General features: G+C 35.5%; 1 protein-coding gene across 37 annotated transcripts in view; it reads left to right on the forward strand.

Moving 5' to 3' along the window:
• Slo (calcium-activated potassium channel slo) overlaps positions 1-20,462 on the forward strand; it is a 152,704-nt gene that overhangs the window by 106,777 nt on the left and 25,465 nt on the right. For 12 of the 37 annotated variants that reach the window (XM_076796155.1, XM_076796119.1, XM_076796127.1 and 9 more), the window contains exons 12-16: positions 2,840-2,995; positions 4,136-4,212; positions 11,512-11,562; positions 15,633-15,653; positions 17,899-17,967. In XM_076796155.1, coding sequence (XP_076652270.1) covers positions 2,840-2,995; positions 4,136-4,212; positions 11,512-11,562; positions 15,633-15,653; positions 17,899-17,967 — 374 coding nt within the window. Of the gene's footprint in view, positions 1-2,839; positions 2,996-4,135; positions 4,213-4,646; positions 4,683-7,144; positions 7,214-11,511; positions 11,563-15,632; positions 15,654-17,898; positions 17,968-20,462 lie in introns of all 37 variants that reach the window. The other 25 variants (XM_076796128.1, XM_076796121.1, XM_076796149.1 and 22 more) reach the window with 12 other exon arrangements.

Below are 20,462 nucleotides of genomic sequence, written 5' to 3' on the forward strand. Positions count from 1 at the left end.
TAAACGATGAAGAATTGCAACATTAAACTATGTCATTATACTCAGGAGAGTTCACAGAATATTATATTGTAAATCACAACTTCATAGTTATTACTGTTCAAGCACAAAACGTGTTCAAAATTGATAATAATGTGCGTCTCGTCTTTGAAATTGATTTTTTCGAAAGCTGCACATTAGAACCGGAAAAAATTTACGAAATCGTGTTCAGCGCTCGAAAATCTATCAGACGCGTCTATTCAATGGTAGAAATTCGAGAAGTAAAAATTTGTTGTACAGTATTGTTTATTGATTTTCGACACGTTGGATAGTGGCCACCGTTCAGTAGGACTCCTTGCTCGTTAGCCCTCTTTATTAATTATTATGTGCCTGCAGCTGTCGCCGCGTTCTCTTTTGGAAATGATTCACAGATTTTGTTAGTGTGTCGATCTTTCCCTCGAATTCTGAACTGGCGTAGGACTAGCGTTAGCATAGCACCAAATTTCGACAATCTTTAGCATGAACGGAATTATTGGGCACTGACGATTCTGTTATGCAAAATCTCCCGCTTCGCTACTCCCACGAATATCCTATGTCCATGTTTGTTAACTATTATGTGTAGTGTTTTTTATATACTTGTAGTCACACCTCCATTTTGTGCTACTAATATTTCTTATTTACGATGGAACTCGATTCAGTAGAGAATTTTTTATAATGTGTATATTGGGATTTATTGCATTTGGCATTTTGTGATATACTTGTTATAATTAGGGATCAATTTTAACTGGTATTATAGACTAGAATATTTTAAAGAATATTTTAAATATATAAGTATCCGTACAATAGATATTTTAAATAAATATTCGATAAACCAATGCCATTAATTATTATTCTTGGAGGGGGGAAAATTTTCTAAAACACAAAATGCTGAAATTTTTTGTTACCCGAGTTCCTTCATCACTTTTAATGGAATCATACTAAGTGTACTCTTTAAATGTTTTTGGTATTGCGCACGCTTAAATTAATTATAGTAGTCTGTATGATTCGATCAAGGTTTGTCAGTGGAACAGATATTTTTATTTGAAAAATATACATTTTCGAAGATATTTATTGATATTGACATATTACTCTTAAAAATAAGGATATCGTCATGCTCTTTTTTTGTTCTAAAAAGCAAAGGCAAAGATTATTTTCATCCAAAAATGTAATGTCATTACATGAGTGTAAGTATTGGTCCTAACGTACTAAAAATATTAATACCTGTATCTTCGTAGATTGCATATACATACATATTCGTAGATTGATTATAAATATATTTATAATTAAGATTTTGATTAAAAGAATATTATAAATATATTTTTAGTTACAATTACTAATCTAACGGCTTTTTCTCATACTATTTCCCACTTCAAATGTTGTCGAATCACACAAATATGCATGGAAAAATGAATTCATTTGATGTTATGTATGTATACGTATGTATGTTACACTTGATTGTAAAAAATTACGTAATAGAAAGGAACGAACATACTCGCTTTTGGTTTCGGACGTATTACAGACAGTATACGCTCTCGTAAATCACAGATCACGATCCCATAGCTTATTAATACAAAATCGAACCAATTTACATAATAATTAGCTTATACTTATTATTAATTATTATATTAATTATCGTCGAAACTTACACGCTTTCGAGTCAACAGCTATCGTTACAAACTTGGGTGATAGAGTAGTATCCAACCCAACGATTTCAATAACGTTGAAGTATTTTTTCAAGGCCACTCGAAGTAAATTCATTATTATGAATATTTATGAAACTGTTGATGATATCGAAAAATGTTTTAAATAAAAGTTCAATGTTTTCAAGCGGTAGATGCTTTGATATAAGTAATTTTTGGGGGAGTTAAAGCGTAGAGGTCATGTAAAGGTCAACTGTCATTCATGGCTTAGAACCAGTAAAATGTCGCATTTCCCTTTTCGATTATATGAAAATAATTAAAATTAAAATTAATATTGAAAAGTAATGGCTTTTTGACATAAGTGACTTTGTACTCTTTTTGTAGGGAATTTCAAGCTCCATCGACTGTTGCATTACAAAGCATACCATTCTACTTGAAAAAATACTTATGTCGGTTTCTGAGTCCTTTATAGCTATGCCCCTTTTGTTTAAAATATTTTTGTATATCATCAACAGTTTCGTATATATTCAAGATGATTTATTCAAATGAGACAACCAGTATGTATGCATAAACATTTTTAACACCATGTTCAGGTCATTAATGGGATGGATCCTGTTCTACATACAGTCAGTGTAAAAAGTATTCGTACACTCTTTTAAAACGAATAACTTTTTCAAATGTGGACCAAACGGCTCTCAGTTTCTGAGATATTAGAAGAAGTATTTTATTAACCAATGACTAAATAATTTAAAAAAGAATTGCTATTGGTTGCAATTGCGAAGAAAAAATTCAAGGTCACAATTTTTAAGTTTTTTATCTGTACCTGTAATGAAAATTTTAAGTTCCATCGAAATTGTTCTTCGCAATTGCGACCGATAGCAATTTCTAAAAAGGATATTTACGCATTATTTGGTAGATTATTTTTTCTAATATCGAAAGAGAAAAAAAGAAAAACTCAAGCCGTTTGGTCCTATTTTGGAAAAGTTATTCGTTTTCAAAGGGTATACGAATACTTTTTACACTGACTGTGGTTGCCCGAAACTGTTCTTTAATATTTGTCGAGCACTCGCTTCAAATACGTAATAATTTCCGAATAAATGTCCTTTGATTCGTGAATGTGAGTAACGATGTTGAAGCAAAACGCTGCAATGTAGTGCCGAATACTATGCGATCACTCGTCCTAGGTTGTGCTTCACGAAACTGAAGCTGTTGCTGCTGGCGATCGAGATAAAGGGCGAAGGAGGTGGTGACAGCAAGATCTCGATCAATCCACGTGGTGCCAAGATCATTGCAAATACTCAGGGATTCTTCATTGCTCAATCTGCTGACGAAGTGAAGCGGTGAGAACTGAAATTTTTGTTTTCATTAAATTTCTTAAGTGATAATTAAATTTGATAAATTAATCTATTATGAAATATAAACGTTAAATTGAACGATTTAATTTAACGTTGAATTGAAATATTGATTTTCATAATTCAATTTAACTTTCAATTGCAATATTAAATTTAATGATTTAATTTAGCATTGTACTGGAATATTGACTTTAGTAATCTAACTTAACATTGAATTGAAATATAAAATTTAATAGCTATATTTAGTATTGAAACCTTGATCTTTCTTGATGTTGCCAACTATGTATTCTGCTCCGTTAGTCTCTCGATAAAAACATTGGATAATTCCGTAATTTGTTCACGCATGTTAATGGGGTACGAAAATAACTCGAACTCGGAAACATCGACTCTTGGGGCATTAAAGTTGGCGTCACATTTTAGAAAACACCTTGTAAAAGTAATCAATAGTCGTTAACTAATACTTGATTGGTGAAAATATTGAATTTACAATATTCAAGTTGTACATATTATTGAAAAGTGCAAGTTGCTACTAAGTTGTGGGACATAAGCAAATTACATGTCAGTTTTAACAAGAAGTTATTGTTAGAAATATTGGTCTTACAACTAGTGTAATATTTTCAGTAATTAAATTACAAATACCGTTGAAATATAAAAATGATTGACAAATTTCAGAATATATATACATTGTGCCACAGTTTTAATGATAATTATTTATAAAAAATATTGAATTCCATTGTAGCATTTAAAAAATTTAATTTTCAATCATTTAAATGTTTAACATTGAATGTAAGTATTAAAGTCAACAATCTATTCATATTAATTATAATAGTTTAATTCAATATAGAATTTAAATTTTAAATCAATAAAAGTTAAAAATTCAAATTCTATTATTAATTAAAAAATAGTATAACAGTTGATAAACAAAATTTCAAACCACGAAAATTAGAGATTTTCAACCCTCTTATAACACGGTTTCGATACAACACGGAACACATTCCCATGGTTTACATTAGTCCTATGTTTCGTTTCACACAAATTCGATACAAGACTGAACGTATCAACCGTGTTATAGGAGGGTTGATTGTATTAAACTACTGTACTGATCAATTATTGATTGTGTGTTCACAGGGCGTGGTTTTATTGCAAAGCATGCCACGAGGATATAAAAGACGAAACTCTGATCAAGAAATGCAAGTGCAAAAATTGTAAGTTTTTCTAGTCTAGTGACACCCCTTAACAGTTTCAATTTTCAATCTCTCGTTCAGTTTCTACCGGGTCTGTAAACTAATTGACCTCCAGCTATTTCGGGAATACCTAACCAAATATAATAAGTATATATAAATACATATATGTATTTACATACATATATACATATCTGTGTATATACATATACATATATATCAGAACCCCTAAAAATCGATATTCTAGCCTCCGAGAGTAACGTGATGTAGCGGGCGGTTTACTACTTTGCGTTTTCGGGAACGAACTCTGATTTACCCCTTCTCTCTCTCGCCCTACCCCCCCCCCCCCAAAAAACCCTCACGTCCTTACGCTACGGGAAGCCGTAGCGGTAAATAACTGCTACGATTAACGAAGTGACATGGTTATGACCATCCTGTTGTGATATATTGTGATCTAGTGGGGCAGCAGCAGCGCTCTTGGGGCCGGGACTTAGGTAACGTCTCACACTCGTTCGCTTAGTCTTTAACTACCGTCGCTAACTATTCTCTCCTTCAAAACTTTTGTTCTTGTGTATATCTCTTCTTCTCTCTCGTTGCTCTTTTTTCTGTTCAGTTACACACGTTTCGAATCCCATCCACTTGAAACACTGAACGATCTCTCTGTCTGTCTATATATATATATATATAATATCTGTCAATTTATGGTGGATCGTTCACGAACCTCCAATTTGTTTTCAATTCCAGCCTTCAACCCTTTCTGGTTTCTCTATTTCTGACCTTTTCTATCTGTCTATCTATCTCTGTCTCTTTGCATATTTCTATCTCTCTGTGTCTTACTTATGTGTACATACAATATGCCTCGATTTTTTAACCATTATATCTTGCATACATGTATGCGAAACAACCGTTACAACCATCAGTCATTGCGTTGATGATATATCACGATGATTATGGATCACGGCACCATTGATTTTCATTGAGCGACATTTTTCGAGGCGTTCGCGCCGTCATTGACTCGGCACTTTCGTTCTTCATGCTCCCCGTTATTATTTGATATAAAGACATCGATTGGAATAATGAAACTCGGCCACTGTCCAATATGATCATATTTCTGGTCGCTGACCAAACTATCAATACTACAATCAATGTGTGGTCATTGGCCAGAACAATCAGAGCTTGGTCATAAAGTAGAACCATCAAACCCTTAGTCGTTGATCACAGCATTCTGATCCCTGGTCACTGACTAGAACAATCAGGGTTTGGTCACTGACCAGTACAATCAAAGTTTAGTCATAGATCATAACTGTTAAACTGACTAGTTACAGGCCAAAATAATCAGAACTTGGTTACCGATCTTCTAATGAGTACATCTCTATTTTATGATCCGTGCATTCAGTATTTGATGACTAACTAGAACAGTTGGAACGTGGTTACTAAATACATCTCAAGTTGTTGACGATAGTATTCGGACCCTTAGTCACTGACCTGAACTGATCAGAGTTTGATCACTGACCTGGAAGATTTCAGTTTAACTACTGATCGTGACAGTCAGGCTTCTGGTTATTGATCGGGAGGATCATTATTTGATCTGTCGCCAGATTAGCAATGATCCTGGTTTGATTACTAACCAAAATGATCAAAGTTTGGTCAGTGACCAAAGATTAGTTGTAGAACAAGACATTCAAAGGTTGATCACTAAGCAGAATGATAAGAGTTTGGTCACTGACATAATGATCAAAGATTGACCACTGACCATAACGATCAAAGATTGACCACTGACCTGAAATATTCAAATCTACAACTTTCATGAAGGAAGTGACTCCAGCTAATTTGTCTGAGAAAGATCTAGAATTTATCGACGTGAAGAACGAAGTGCCACATGAATACATGACACCTGACATGTAATAAATCCAAAATAGTTCAGTCAGTTGGCGCATGTCCACCTGGCCAATCAAGAACTTAGCCTGCACTCTAGTGTGTGCCCTTCTCGCTCGTCTTGCATGCCTACTTAGATATCTCGATCCGGGTATTTTTGATGCCTCGACGGCATGAGAGCTTCGTACTATCTTTCTCTATCTTTCTATCTATCTATCTCCGTCTCTCTGTCTCTCTATCTCTATTTTTCTTACTCTATTTCTCTCACCAGTTTCTGTGGCTGTCTAAAAATCAACCCAAAAAGAAATACTTTTCTTCGATCGCGTGAGAACTCTCAGCGTGTTAGCTGTCATTGATGAGACTTTCGCCGGTCCGTTCGACCGCGAATCGACATCCGCGCGTCTTCTGCACCCCGCCCCCGCTCTAGCTCCACCCATACGCGCTCGGTTCTCGCGTGACCGCACCACTTCAACGGTAAGAAGAGCTATAATTCGGCTCCGGAATGAGCGAGGGCGTCGCGACAGACTTTCCGCGGGGGCCAACGGTCCGCCGCCTATGCTACACAACACCTACATACACATCCACTCACACAGCTCACCCGAACCCAGCTCATCGATAGATAAAACGCTGCCGCGTCCCATCACGACAGTCTTAAACCCTGGGCAGTCAAAGTTACCCCTTTCCCCCTCCCCGGAAACAGGCTTCGCGGCGCGCGTTTAGCTCTCGGCTACTTAGCGGACACCCGGCAGCTTAACTTACGAGCTTCCAGGTCAATGTGGCTGCACTCAGCGTAGTTAGTGACGAGCATCTCATCGCTACACGCTTGTCCGAGACTAACCTCCATTGGGAAAGCCCTTAACGCAACTAACCATGACCTAGAGCAACGATTAGGGCACCTGCTAATTCGAATTTTTCAAAAAAGTTCGACCTTGTAAATGGAAAGACTGATGGATCTCACGATTTGCAGTGTCTTTTACTTTATCTCTAAGATCCCCCGACTCCAGTCCCGGTTAGATACTACCAGACCTCCTATGTGTTTATTTACAAACGTGTGTCCGGGCCGACCGCTCGATTTTTCCAGATGTGGGGATGATGATGATGCAGACCGGCATGGTGAAAGGGAACACTGCCTACAGCAGTTACCTGGACGGTACGCGTTTTTACGCCTCCCTATCCTGTTCATCCCGTTGCGTTTCCTATCTTCGAGTTACTCTCTGAATCTCGTCGGAATAATAATTTATTTAACTAAATCACTCTCTTAGAACTGTTAGTAGTTGGTAGAATTAATATTGGTTAATACGTTTAGAAATCGAATTATCATAATCGTAATTTATTATTCCGACTAGAGGTCTCTCTGTTTGAGTCAAAGTGTGCGATTAGGCATGCATAGTTTGGCTAGTCGGGTCCGAAAACATTGGAAAAATGTGTAAATGGGTCGAATTCTTGCGTGAAACAATCTGTCATGTCTTCATGCAATAATTAGTAGGGCGTGACGTGGCAGGGAGGAGCCTACTGATCCACGCGATTCCCCGGCGCCTGCACGCAGCGCCACGTGACGCAGAGGTGGTCACGTGACACCCCAACGCATGCGTACTGCGCTGCGATAGGGAGTGGGTCTATTGGTCCACGTAATCGTCCACGTGACTATCCACGTGACATACAGTACCTAAGCCTTGCGAAGGTTCTCAGTCCCGGTTGGCCAAGCTATCAATTCTGGTTTGTTGCATACTGTGTATCTGTGTTCGTATTCGACAGTTCGGTATTCGACAGCGATTGACTCAAGCAGAGGTTGATTAGTTTTCACGTTTCGAACGAGGTAAGGTAACATAAGTGGCGCAAACAGGTGCAAATCGAAGTTTAGCATTTGTATTCCGTATTCACTTGCACTTACTTCACAGTAACTTTGAACTTTTCTGCTCTTTGACATTGTTCAGTTCGTGACTGTTCTCGTTGGGCTTATGCTAGAGCTGAAGTTGCCGAGCATCGTTCTCCGATTAATCGAGATCGAGCCGAATGTGAACGGTTGGACGATAGTGGATTGTACGTACCTTGTGATTTTTTTGTTTTCATGGCCTGTGTTACTGAGAAAAAATGTTTAAATTGTACTGCAAACTAGAATTACAATTGAATTTTCCACCACAACAGAACTGATTAAAGAATAGTTGATGTTTACATTGAAATAATACTAATTTAGTAATTAGAGTCTTTCGGAAATCAGATAAATTGTTTTTTGTTTAAACAAAATACGAAGAAATTGAGCATTGATTGTTAGAAAAATTGATTTCTATATTTTATCAAATGTAATTTTTTAAAAAATTGTATTCAAAAGCAAGATTTCAACCTCTCTATCAAAATATAATTTTGTTTCTTGAAATATTCTTTACGCTTACATTTAGATAAATTTATTTTTTATATTTTTCGTAGTTATTTAAAAAAAAAATTTCTTTATATTGTTCCAAACGTAATACGTCATTAAGAACTTCATTAATTATTTATCAAAATGGCGATACTAGTGTTTTATATAAATGAAAATTCAGAAGATTTCAAATTCCTATAATTATTGAAAACAAATTATATAAGAATGGTGTAAATAATAGAGTTTTAAATGTAAATCGTAATTAAATTAATTGTTTACATATTATAAAATAGAACTTTTTAATAATTCTTTTCTGTAACACAAACCTCGTCGAAAATAAAAAAATTATTTGGTACGAATGTTTTTTAAACTCACTGTATACCTACAGTGTGCGAGGGATTATTTGTTATTCTTTTCATTGACGAAATCATTCATCGATAATGACGATACAATGAAAAAACAAGTTGCAAAATTCATTCTAATCTAAATTTGTTTCACTTGTGATTTCAAAAATTTTTCTCGTTACTTAAATTTCTAAATTTACCCTTACTGTTCGCAAATACAGTCGTTTAAAGAAATTGTATAAAATTCAATTGGAATGAATAAGTGAATTAATGTACGCAAAATATAAAATACTTTTGTTTCTTTATTTCAAATATAAAGTGGTTTCACACGTGTGTATAAACTTTTATAATTGCCTCTACACACTGTGCTTATGAAATAAAAATTTTTAAATTAAAAAGATTAAAATGGTTCAAAATTGACTTGAGCAAAGATCAAAATGCTAAATATGTAACTACGTTACGTAAAAAATCAAAAAACAATATTTAAATTACAAATTTGATGATTAGAATGAAATTTGTTGTCAGATTTCCGCGAAAAGATGACAAATACTTTTCTTGCTTGCTGCGTAGGGTGTTAAAAAAAGTAATGGTCACTTCTAGTGGTGATTCTCCACATTATTTATAGCGACAAAAATTGCTGATAAACTTTTTATTACATCAACATGATCAGCTTGTCGTTATGATAAAAGATGTCAAGGAACCATCTGTTCAAAATGCACCGTTTTCTTATAAAGGTAGTCAAAGTTTCGCTTGATTTTGAATGTGCTCAACCAGCAGTTTTAAAATGCTATAACTCGATAAAAGAAGGAAACTGCCGTACCACTTTATCGCTTACCGACAGATCTCTTACGTCACTGCAACACTGAAAACGCAGAGCAAGGTTGAGAACCCTCAAAATCCAATGTAACTATGATTGCATACTTTTTAAAAACGGTGCGTTTCTACCATATAGTTCCTGGATTATATTTTATGCTTTGAACAAGCTGAACACAATGAAGCAATAAGAAAAATAATCACAGTTTTTATCGTTATAAACAATTTTACGAAATGTGGGGAACTAGCTGTAAAATGAATGTCTGTTACTTTGGCATCATTCGACAGACATCTCGCTTCAGTTACCACTCGAAAGACCGACGCGTCGCTTCCGCAGATACGCATTTCCGCTACGCACGTAATTCAAATCGTATATTCTGTGTCTACACGTTCATGGCTGTTACGTTTCACTAATTAAATAAACTTGCTCGTTCCAGGCTTGGCAATAATTGAACGTTGTTTCGTTGTGCTAACACCAAAGCCCCATTGACTCATTTCTCCCGCGTGTTGGTTCGAGAGAGTTATTCAATCCGCCGATAAATCGGTTGACCGACGAATCCGTCGTTGATGGCAATCATTGTTTTCTGTTTAGCTGTGTGCTCCGTTTGGAGAACTGATGAACAGTTTGATAGGCTTGTTTAGGGTAGAGGAGTGTGATTCTCACGAGTAGGTTTATCTTGATGCTGGTGGAGCGAAGGTATGTGCTACAATTTTCAAAATGCTAAAATAAACAAAAGAATTTACAAAGTGTTTGATGTGCTTGGTGAACGTCTCGCTCAGCCACCGTATCCATGTTATCCGATTTTAGGAATTGAATAACTAACATTAAAATGATTGAAAATGAAATACATTTTCTGTAATAGCTCTACTTTCACCCAAATTTTTGACATCAATTTTTGTCATTTCAGTTTTATTAGAAATACAAGACGCGTAGAACTTGTGTACTCATGTACTACATACAATTAGATTAAAAACAAACAAAATTCCATCTAACTTAAATTATTTTTTAATTGGTCTCCAAGAATCCATGAATTTCCATATAATTTAACGTTTAATGACCACGAGAAGTTCCAACTCACGATCCACCGTATTTTATCGAGTTTTCCCAGACTGGTAGTGCACCGGGTGTGAAATATGATTCGATTTATTAGGAACTCTTAGGAAACGACATAGTATCGTTATTTGTGAAGGGTTTTGTTAGGTAAGCCAGGTTTGTGGTGATCCTCGTCCCGACTCGTGCCCTTAACAATCTAATATGGCCGACTTCGTGCATGCGTGGGAAAGATTCCCAAATTTCAAACCTTCCAGGCAATGTTGATAAAAAATTCTGAAAGTTTGAAGTCTACACCAATGATGATGATCAATGCCCAGGGTTTATCAAACATGCCGGCCAAATGAACTCCGTTTCCCCTCCACACGTCACATACACCCACATCTCATTCATCAATATCACCATGTGTGTTGTTCTTAACATTAATTTTGGGGGAAAGGCGATTTTTGGATTACAGTAACCGCATACGCGGTGGAAAAACGTTTATTTGTGTGCTCCGCCCTCGTAGACCAAAGCAATTAACCAATTACCACTGGTGTTAACAGCGATATCTACTCTATCGACCGTCGCGCTGCAGTGAGGAATATGAAAGGAATCTTTTTTTAAATCAATTGATATTAAAAAGTCAATAAAAATCTCAGGAATCGCGTAAAATTGTGTGGATTTTAAATTGTTCGTGATTTTTTAATGTTTTATGGGGATTGTTTGGGTTTGTGAAAATTGGCGGGAAATTCGTTGGAGTTTGATGTTACTGCAGCGCATAAATGGTCGACGGAGACTGGATCTGCAGATAGACCCTCTCCACCTGTTGCCACCTCCTGCATCTAGGTTGACATTATTTTGGTATGACAACTAACAGCTCTGGTTCTCCTCCCTTCGGGCAGTGGCCACATTCCGGAAAGGCGTGCGAGCTGTTCAGATGGTTGGAAGAGCAAGTATGTATCCCCGCGTGTAGATCAGATTCCACGTGTAACACCCTTTGTTTTCCTTTTTTCATTCGTGTATCCCGGAGGACTAGCCGAGAAATTCAGAACATAAAGTGGGACCTTTAATTCGACGCCGTCTTTGGAAAGCCGTGTGTTACAACAAACACCAATGCTTGAAAAAAAGACACACTCGATTTGAAGGTCATGCGTATTTATTTGCCTTCTTTCATCGTTCAGTCGAGAGATATTGCTCGTGACACAGGCGTGGGCATAATCTGAACTTTTATTGAATCATAACTGTATGTTTGTATATTTCTGTATGTTTCTAAATCCATATCATTGTAAGTTGATCTGTTAGATTACCTCTAAATTTCAAATAATTTTCAGTTTGTTTCATTTGATTTTTTAAATAAATTATTACAGTATTTTGTTATTCTGCTGTCGTTTATCTTATCTCGGAATTTTGAAAACTGTTCTCATTGATCATTTTTCGAATTATTTCTGATGAAAGTGTTTGGGAATTATTTCTTAATATTTAATAATAAATTACACCTTCAAGTGCTTATTAAAGTGACCTAGTCATTTTAGAGCCAAATTTTGTATAAATAAATTTGCTATTTTATGTTGTTTTACTTGAATCGATTAATTCAAAGAGAAAATGATTTGCAAATGATTTATTTCATTTGAACAGAAGATAAATATATTTCCCTAATACATCACTTTTAGAAATAAAATTAATATAAATACATGTACAATTTATTATTTCAATTTATTGTTTTTAATTTTAATTTTAAATGAAATTTGCCCAAGCCTGGTATGAAATTGGTGTTGTTACTTGTAAAATGTTGTGAACAGTTGCAAACTGTTGTTTCGTCGGTATTTTAGAGAAGATCGTGTCTTTGAAAGTTGTACCGCAAAATGAATGGATAAACTCGATACAGACTAGGTTCTAGTAAATCGAAGAGTACACGAAAAAATATGGAGCGACGCTTTAGGTCGTTGACAAACTTGCAATTTTGCAATCTATATATTTTAACGTTTTTTAAACTTGCAATTTAGAAAGTTAACTTTGTATTGAAGTTCTTATTTTAGAATCACACTTTTATTTTAAATAGTACACTTTTTATTTAATAAAAGTTTTTACTAACTTTTACATTTAATTAATGAGGAAATTTATCATAATTATTGTTGATATAATGTTTCGATACTGAACGGAACTTTGGTTTATATTGCATCCATCACGCATTTCTCTCAATAAATTATCTTATTAAAATCAATTTAATTTGAACATCATTTTGTTAAAATTGCCAATTTTAATATTAAATTTTAATATTGTTTAATAATTCCAACATTGATGTAAAAAATTTGTAGTAGCAAATGTTAGTGTTTCTACTTCAGTTTTAATAAATTTCGAATTTTATTAACGTACAAATAACCTTGTTAGAGTTAGAAATCGTTTGTGAATGACCGGAAGCGTCTCTTATGCCAACCGCCTAAAATTAAACTTTGGAATTCGTTACGAGCGATTTTTTTTTGCTGGTTAACAATAAGTACTCTTTTAAATTTGTACTCGAGATTAGATCTGCGTACAGAGCATAGATATACATATTTGTGATGCTAGTCGGTGTAACTTCGTTTAAATTGATATGTACAGGATGTCCCACTTAACGTGATCACCTTAAACATCTCACCTATTATAAACAAAATCAGAAAGAGGAAAACATAACTTAATAATGTCAAAAAAGGAAACCACGATTAGATTCGGAGGTGCAATAACCGTTGCAAGTAAACATTTGTTTTCAAGGTCACGTTATCAAAAATTTCGAAGTCATCGATGGTTTTTTAAAGGAGTCCTAAAAGCCATTTTATGAAGAATAAAAAGATTAAATCCCAAAATTATATAAAAGAATATCGGTGATCTCTAAATTTCGATAATGTGATTATGAAAAAAAATTGTTTATCGCAATGTTTTCTCCTTCAAACCTAATCATATTTTCTCTGATAGTGTTTGATATTGTAGATGATAGTTGAGATTTTTTGGTTATTGTCAGGTGGGACACCCAATATATACATATTATAACCACACGATTGATTTCAGAGTAGACTGTACCTACTATTAGTGTTTTGAGATATCCTGTTGGTGTGATGTTTTTCCATTTCTTTTCCTTTATTTTCTTGCATAAAGAGACTCTACACATATTTCTGTCAGTGTCGTCTGGAATGTAACTCCATTTTTCATGGAGGTCTGTGTCTTTTTTGATCGATGGTTATCGCGCGGGTTGCGAGCGCCCTTTTCAATCTTGATCTTGCATCGATGTTCGATATACACATATATATATATATCTAATTTATTATCGACGTATTCTTTAGAGTACATATTTATATAATATTTAGAGTTAGTAAACGTACTTATCTGCGTGGTTTTTTACTCGTCTTGTGACTAAATCAACGACCATAACGGAGATGCTCTATCATGATCCGGTACTCGCTTCGAATCCTCCAATCTCTATTTTTCCGTGTATAATTCTAACACGTTGCAAAATACAAAGTTTTGAAATTTTCATTTAAATCTTGATTTAAAGTTTATATACTGTTTAAATTATTATTTTAGTTAAGTGCTTGTGTATAGTCTGTTTTATATGGAATTTTTACTTATACTTGATTTTATCATTTCGATTACGAAATTTCCGTTCACTGTGTATAGAGTCCGTTACGTGAGCCATGTGAGCGTACACGGTGGCAAGAAAGCAATGGTCATCCGTGCTGGTTCCCATGAAATCATCGGTGGATTGTAAACGACCGTAAGATTGTTTATAACAGTGAAAATTAAATTTCGTTTACAACGACGTATTCTATTTGGCAAGGGGGTAAAAAATTCTACAGGAGGTGTGTATTGAAAATGCACCATTTCTTCGTAAAATGTGGTCAAATTTTGCAGAATGTCGAAAAGTTTGAGTTAAAAGAAGACTTTTTTGAAATTTATAATGTTTAAATGCTGTATGTCGTTGAGGACACTGCGGTCAGTGACGTAGGGAAGCACAATCTGTGGTTATTGACCTAATGCAACGCAATTCATGATCAGTGACCTAATGATAGTAGCAGCATCTACGGTCAATGACCCATGTAGAAAAGGGACAGACTTCATGATCAGTGACCTAGTGACGGTATCAGAATCTGTGGTTAGTGACCCATGCAGAGAAGACTATAGAAAATAATGTCAGTGACCTAAAGAGAACGACATCCCTGATTTATGATCTAACGAGGGTACTAAGAACTGTGGTTAGCTACTTACTGACTAGCAGAGTTTAGATTTAGGAATTACTACAGAAGATGAATTATAGGATCACTGACTTAGCTGAGACGCGGAAGAATTTACGATCATGGACCTATAGTAGAATCTAGTGACTTATTGAAGACGATGGATCATTGTCCCGTGATGGTAGCAAAGTCAATGATTAGTGAGGTACGAAAAATGTATGGTCAGGGACATGGAGAAGATTGGGGAATTTAGGGTCTGTGACCCGATGTGACCAACGCGAACGTGCGGTCAGTTACAGCACTTTAACATTGTAAATTTGAAAAGTTTAGCGAAACTTCAAGAATTTCGTGATGGAAAGAATGCGTTACCAGAAACGAAATTTAATTATCACTATTACAAAACATTTCTGTCGGTCATTTTATCACAGATGTTTATCTAACAGCTCTAACGCGGATTTGCTTTCCTGGCAACTGGTACAGTCGAACAGAAAAATGTATACCAACTGTTCTACCCAAATCTAGTTACCTTTTTTGTCTTACTCATTCGTAGTTCACCTGTGACCCACATACACGTGTCCCTGTGTGATCGTGAATACGCGTGAATACCTGTGACACGTACGCGCATACACTTTGTCACTTTCTCGCCACATGCATTGCCAAACATACATGGTCACACATAGATACACATCTATATACGCGTACAAACGCGCGCGCACATTTACAACGTATACCAAATGTCGACGACAATTAACCCTTTTAACTAACTTTCTATGTGTCTATCTGTTCGAACTTTCTTCTCTTCGCCCTCTACTACCACATAGGTGAAGACTTCTCGTATCCAAGTAAGTCTACCACGGAGCGGGTGTATCGTAACAATAATAATAATCACAATAATAATAATAATAATAATAACGTAACTGTGTAATATATATTATGCGTAATATATAATACATCACACTGCCGCTAGATTTTTGCGATAATGAGAAGACGCATATATTATAGATCACAGAACGTAGGTTACTATGTGGCCATCATCAATTACAGAGCAACGCTGTATTATTTTGTGCGATACTGCTGAAAGAAGAGTTCTTCCACACCTATGCACACTTATTCTTTTATTATCTTGATTTATTTCCACCGTCTCTTCCGCTGAACCGCCAGTTGTCTTGCGAGGGGAAATTTGTTCGACATCGTGATCCAAAAGACGATCAAACGCCTGTTAAAAATGTTTGAATATTAATTATATTTTTTGTATTAAACCAGTGCCCCTATTGTTCGTCATACCAAAACATCAAAAATTTTGTTGCGATGCGCCGTGATGTGTTTAAGTTGTTCGAGTACTCAAGGTCTTCGAGTTTCACGGTACGTCTCTGAGTCAGGTCTTTGAGACTTGTTCCACTATGCTATCTCTGATAAGGAAGGACATATGGTCAACTGCTTTCATTAAAAATCTTGTTAAATCTTAAAATTTCAAAGTCCTAACAAAATCTCTTTCTGTCTTTGACTTCGGACGCTAAAAATGTTTGCTGTCGAGCCCCCAACGTCCCCTCTTCTAGGCGTTCGACGGTTTTCGGATTCATTCCACGATTTCCCCTCGAGGATACAAAACTGTACGATACCGTTGCATGTGATAGGACAATAGATCCTCGTAGAATCCTCGGCAAAAGTTGGTCAGGTACTTTAGCAGGCTAATGGCCACTTCGAGTGACTTCTTTACAGTCCCTAAAACCGACTATACGTTCGGTTGACAACCGTCTTTTGTTTACTAATAACAAGTTTTACATCAACCCTCTCCTCCAGCCCCTTCTTCTATCACGCTGTCAAGGAGTCCCTCTGTTGACCCTGCTTCTGACACACAGTAGAACTCTATGATCTTCCGAGCACTCTTTCGAATCTCCCAATGTGTCGCACAAGTTTTCTATGTCCGAGACGTGCACTTGCAATGTCGAGTAAATATCCACACCGTAACAGTTACCGCTGCATGATGGACGTCTAGGTACTAGTACTTTTGCCAGAGGCGAGGACGTGTCACCTAGAATTATTTTACTCGAACAAGCTCAGCAAATATTTGGAGACGTTGGTCCTCGCCTCTAGGGACTTCAGCATGATTATAGCTGTGCACGCCGCTTGACAGTGGGGACGCATCATCTGGCGTTCCGTTAGGCTACGTTTGTACAACGCGGAGGAGGCTCGCGGTTCTAAAGTCCTTAGGAACGTATGTATAACCTTGGCGATCTCCAGACTCGTCCGCGTTGCCACGAGCAGCACTGGGATCGGTAGCGTTCGACATAGTGTTTGTACGAGTACGCATTAGTGTCTAAACTTTTGTAGACCAAGAGGCGCTCCGGTCTCGATTCTCTACCTTACTTGAGTCAAAACCGGCAACAATCACATTCAATAACAGCAGGAAGTCCCTGACACCTTCGGTGAAGCTGAACAAAGGAAGGTCACGACGTTGTTGAACTCGCTTGGGACCAAACCACTGACAAGGTACAGAGATAGATCAGTCGCCCAATATATTTTTCTGCCGACTACCGCTTATTGATAACAACTTAATTCTTGTTATACTTAATAGTTACAGTTTAAACACGACACAAATCAAATAATAATGTAGGCTAGGTCACTACTGAGAGATCTCAAGCTCGAGTGGCAACATTGCATTTTTCGAAACGGCAACCTTGTGAAGTCTCCCTGGAAGCAAACCTTTTGCAGCGTCGATATTGTAGATCATGTGACACGAGACACCATATGGCGACTGGTCTACTCTTATTTCTCGTTTGTGGTTTAATAGAGGAGATCGTGACTTTATCGACCATATATGGGCCCAAACTATAAAGACCAATAAATGCAAATGTAGGATATTGGTTCAATTCTTGGGGGGGCTAACTTGTAATTGAGTTTTGGGGATTATCAGTAGTAAATTATCGATAATAAACGATTGACGCTCGCTGGGTGAGAGCATCGAGGACTGGAACGTAGCTTCGTAGACTGTTGAGACGTATAGCACTGGCCAGTGGCAGTTTAAAGTAGCGACTAGGCCTTAGTCGACTAGTTAGGGTAGCTAACATGTGTAGTGGTTTGTTACAGACGACCACCATCCTCCCCCCACATTCACTCCGCCAGAACTGCCCAAGATGGTTCACGTGAGAGGTACAGGTACACCTCAATCAAAACCATGCTACAATCTCGCAAGCTGACCTTCCTTGTTTCGATAATTCACTACGATGTACATTGTGACCAATTATAACGCGCCACTGACGACGCCGGACTCGTTGAGCTGCTTTGTCGATTGATTGTCTGCGACAAAAATATGGCACACCGTATATTTATACAATATTACGTAAATATATTCACACACGATTAAACGTAATCTGAATAAAGGAATTTCTAGTAGTTCTTATGAAAATGTTGGCTACAGATTTTTCATACTGTTGATACTGAAGGGGTGGAAAAAACCTTTAAGGGATGAAAAGAATATTTACTGGAATAGAAGAGTAATTCACACAGCAAAATGGTGTGTTTTTACATAAGGAATTTACCCGTGTAATCCGATTTTGGACATTATTGTTTGTTCAAATATTTTCTGTACTTTTAGGTATTTAAGTATGTGTAGTTCAAGTATTTTCATGGATTTGTCTACTCAAATAATCACTTCTCTGTTTAAAAGAACAAAGTGGATATCCAAATAATTCTATTTGATCCAAAATTTATTTCTCGAATCTCTTTATAGCAACAGACTATCCTACATAACAAATTCATCTATAATTCTAGTATAGGTACAATTAAAGTGAATTAAATAGTTAAGTAAAAATTATAAAAATATTAAATATATCAGGTGTGCTATTTTTTTGTCGTGTGGAATTACAACGTTAATTAGAGTTGGGCAATGTTTAATACGCTTACAATGAATGATTACTCGTTGAAACATTTTTATTTATTAACGTTAAAATTTTTAAATTAACTGATCTTCCATTTAATTATAGTTAACTGAAATAAGTATTTACTCACCGATTTTTTAACTGTTAATTGAGATTAATGGTTGATTTAATTATTTAACTGTCAATTTGATTAATGATTCAGTTGTTTTTTTCATTATCAATTGGGTCAATAATGATTTATTAAAATTACACACCAAAATTACACCATGATATAATTTTTTATTTCAGTCACTATGTCATTATTTCAAATTAAGATAAATTTTAATTAAATTGAAGATTTTTATCCATCATTGTTCAACTCAGTTAACGATCCATTTACACTCGATCGAGATTTTTTCGACATCGGTTGATTTCGGTTCTTTTAGAATTTCAAATTTGTTTATTTTTTAACAGTGCTGGGTTTAGAAGACTTTTTTCAAATTGTTAAAAACACTACGAGTGTATTGGTTGAAATTGATCAGTAAATTTATTTACATTCCATGACTTCCCAAAAAATCACATTTATGGCTTGAGTAACTGCAAAATAAGAGCTTTGAAGCTTTGTAATTTATCACTGTGACATATCTGGTATTTTCTGTATTAAGTATTCCGAGTAAGCGACTGTTTAATTGCTTGTTAATTATTATTGCAAATAATTCCATCGTTTATTATACTTGTATCGTCACAAATTAGTTTTCATTAATGTTAATAGTTGAATTAGTGGTGAAAAGTTGTTACTAAAAATTTGAATTTGAGTAAGTAGGATATACCGGTATCTATAATTTATACTTCGTTTTTTCTTGTCCTTTTTATCGTGTTTTCCCTATCATTTGTTACTAAATTAATTACCAATAATTTTAACAACGCTGCAATATACATTCACTCTTCTAAGTTGTCTTTCAAATTCACAATTTGAATCGCAAAATGATTGCTTAAACTCCGTAGAGACTTTCGAAGTTGTGAAATTTTGAGAAGAAATTATCTTCACTTTCACTTGATTTTTTTTTTAACAAAGTTACAGTAGGACAAACATTAATTTCATGCAGAATGACTTTCAGATTCGTATTCAGTTCATACATAACAGTTTCTCACTGCTTATCGAAACGCAATAAGAAAGTTCGTGGGACAGTGATATTACATAATGATTTCAATTAACTTATTACATTCCAGTTGAAGCTATTTAAATCTTGAAAAAATCCAGCACTGTCCAAGTCTATCGCAAAGCGTCTTTTAATAGCATAAAATGTAGAAAATTAGGTAAAGCATTAGAAAAAAAAACATAAATTTGATTATCATTATATTTGTTGATTACTTTATCCGGTCTCGACGAGTGCATGCAGCTAAAGTAGACACATTATATAGTTTATACGTTCAGTCATCGATTTTATTGATTTACTTATACGTTGTAGACAGTTCTGTTTTGTCTTTTCGTTTGTACAGTAACTGGTAGAAATTGTTTTTTATTTTCGATAGAATCACTAGACATCATATCGTTTTCTTTCTGATTATTAACAATCTATTTTTCACATCATTATACAATTCACCGATAGAATTAGCACTTAGAGATCACCGTAAAAGTCGCCGTAAGATTTCGTAGCTTCACAATCATCATCCTCATTTATACAGAGTGTCCAACTAACTGTAACACCTTAAATATTTCGCTCGTCATTGACAATATTACAAAATGTCACAGGAAGACATGATCAAAAACATTGTGGTAAGCAAAGTGTTTTT

The sequence above is a fragment of the Halictus rubicundus genome, chromosome 11 (genome assembly GCF_050948215.1).
Source record: "Halictus rubicundus isolate RS-2024b chromosome 11, iyHalRubi1_principal, whole genome shotgun sequence".
Classification (NCBI taxonomy): domain Eukaryota; kingdom Metazoa; phylum Arthropoda; class Insecta; order Hymenoptera; family Halictidae; genus Halictus; species Halictus rubicundus.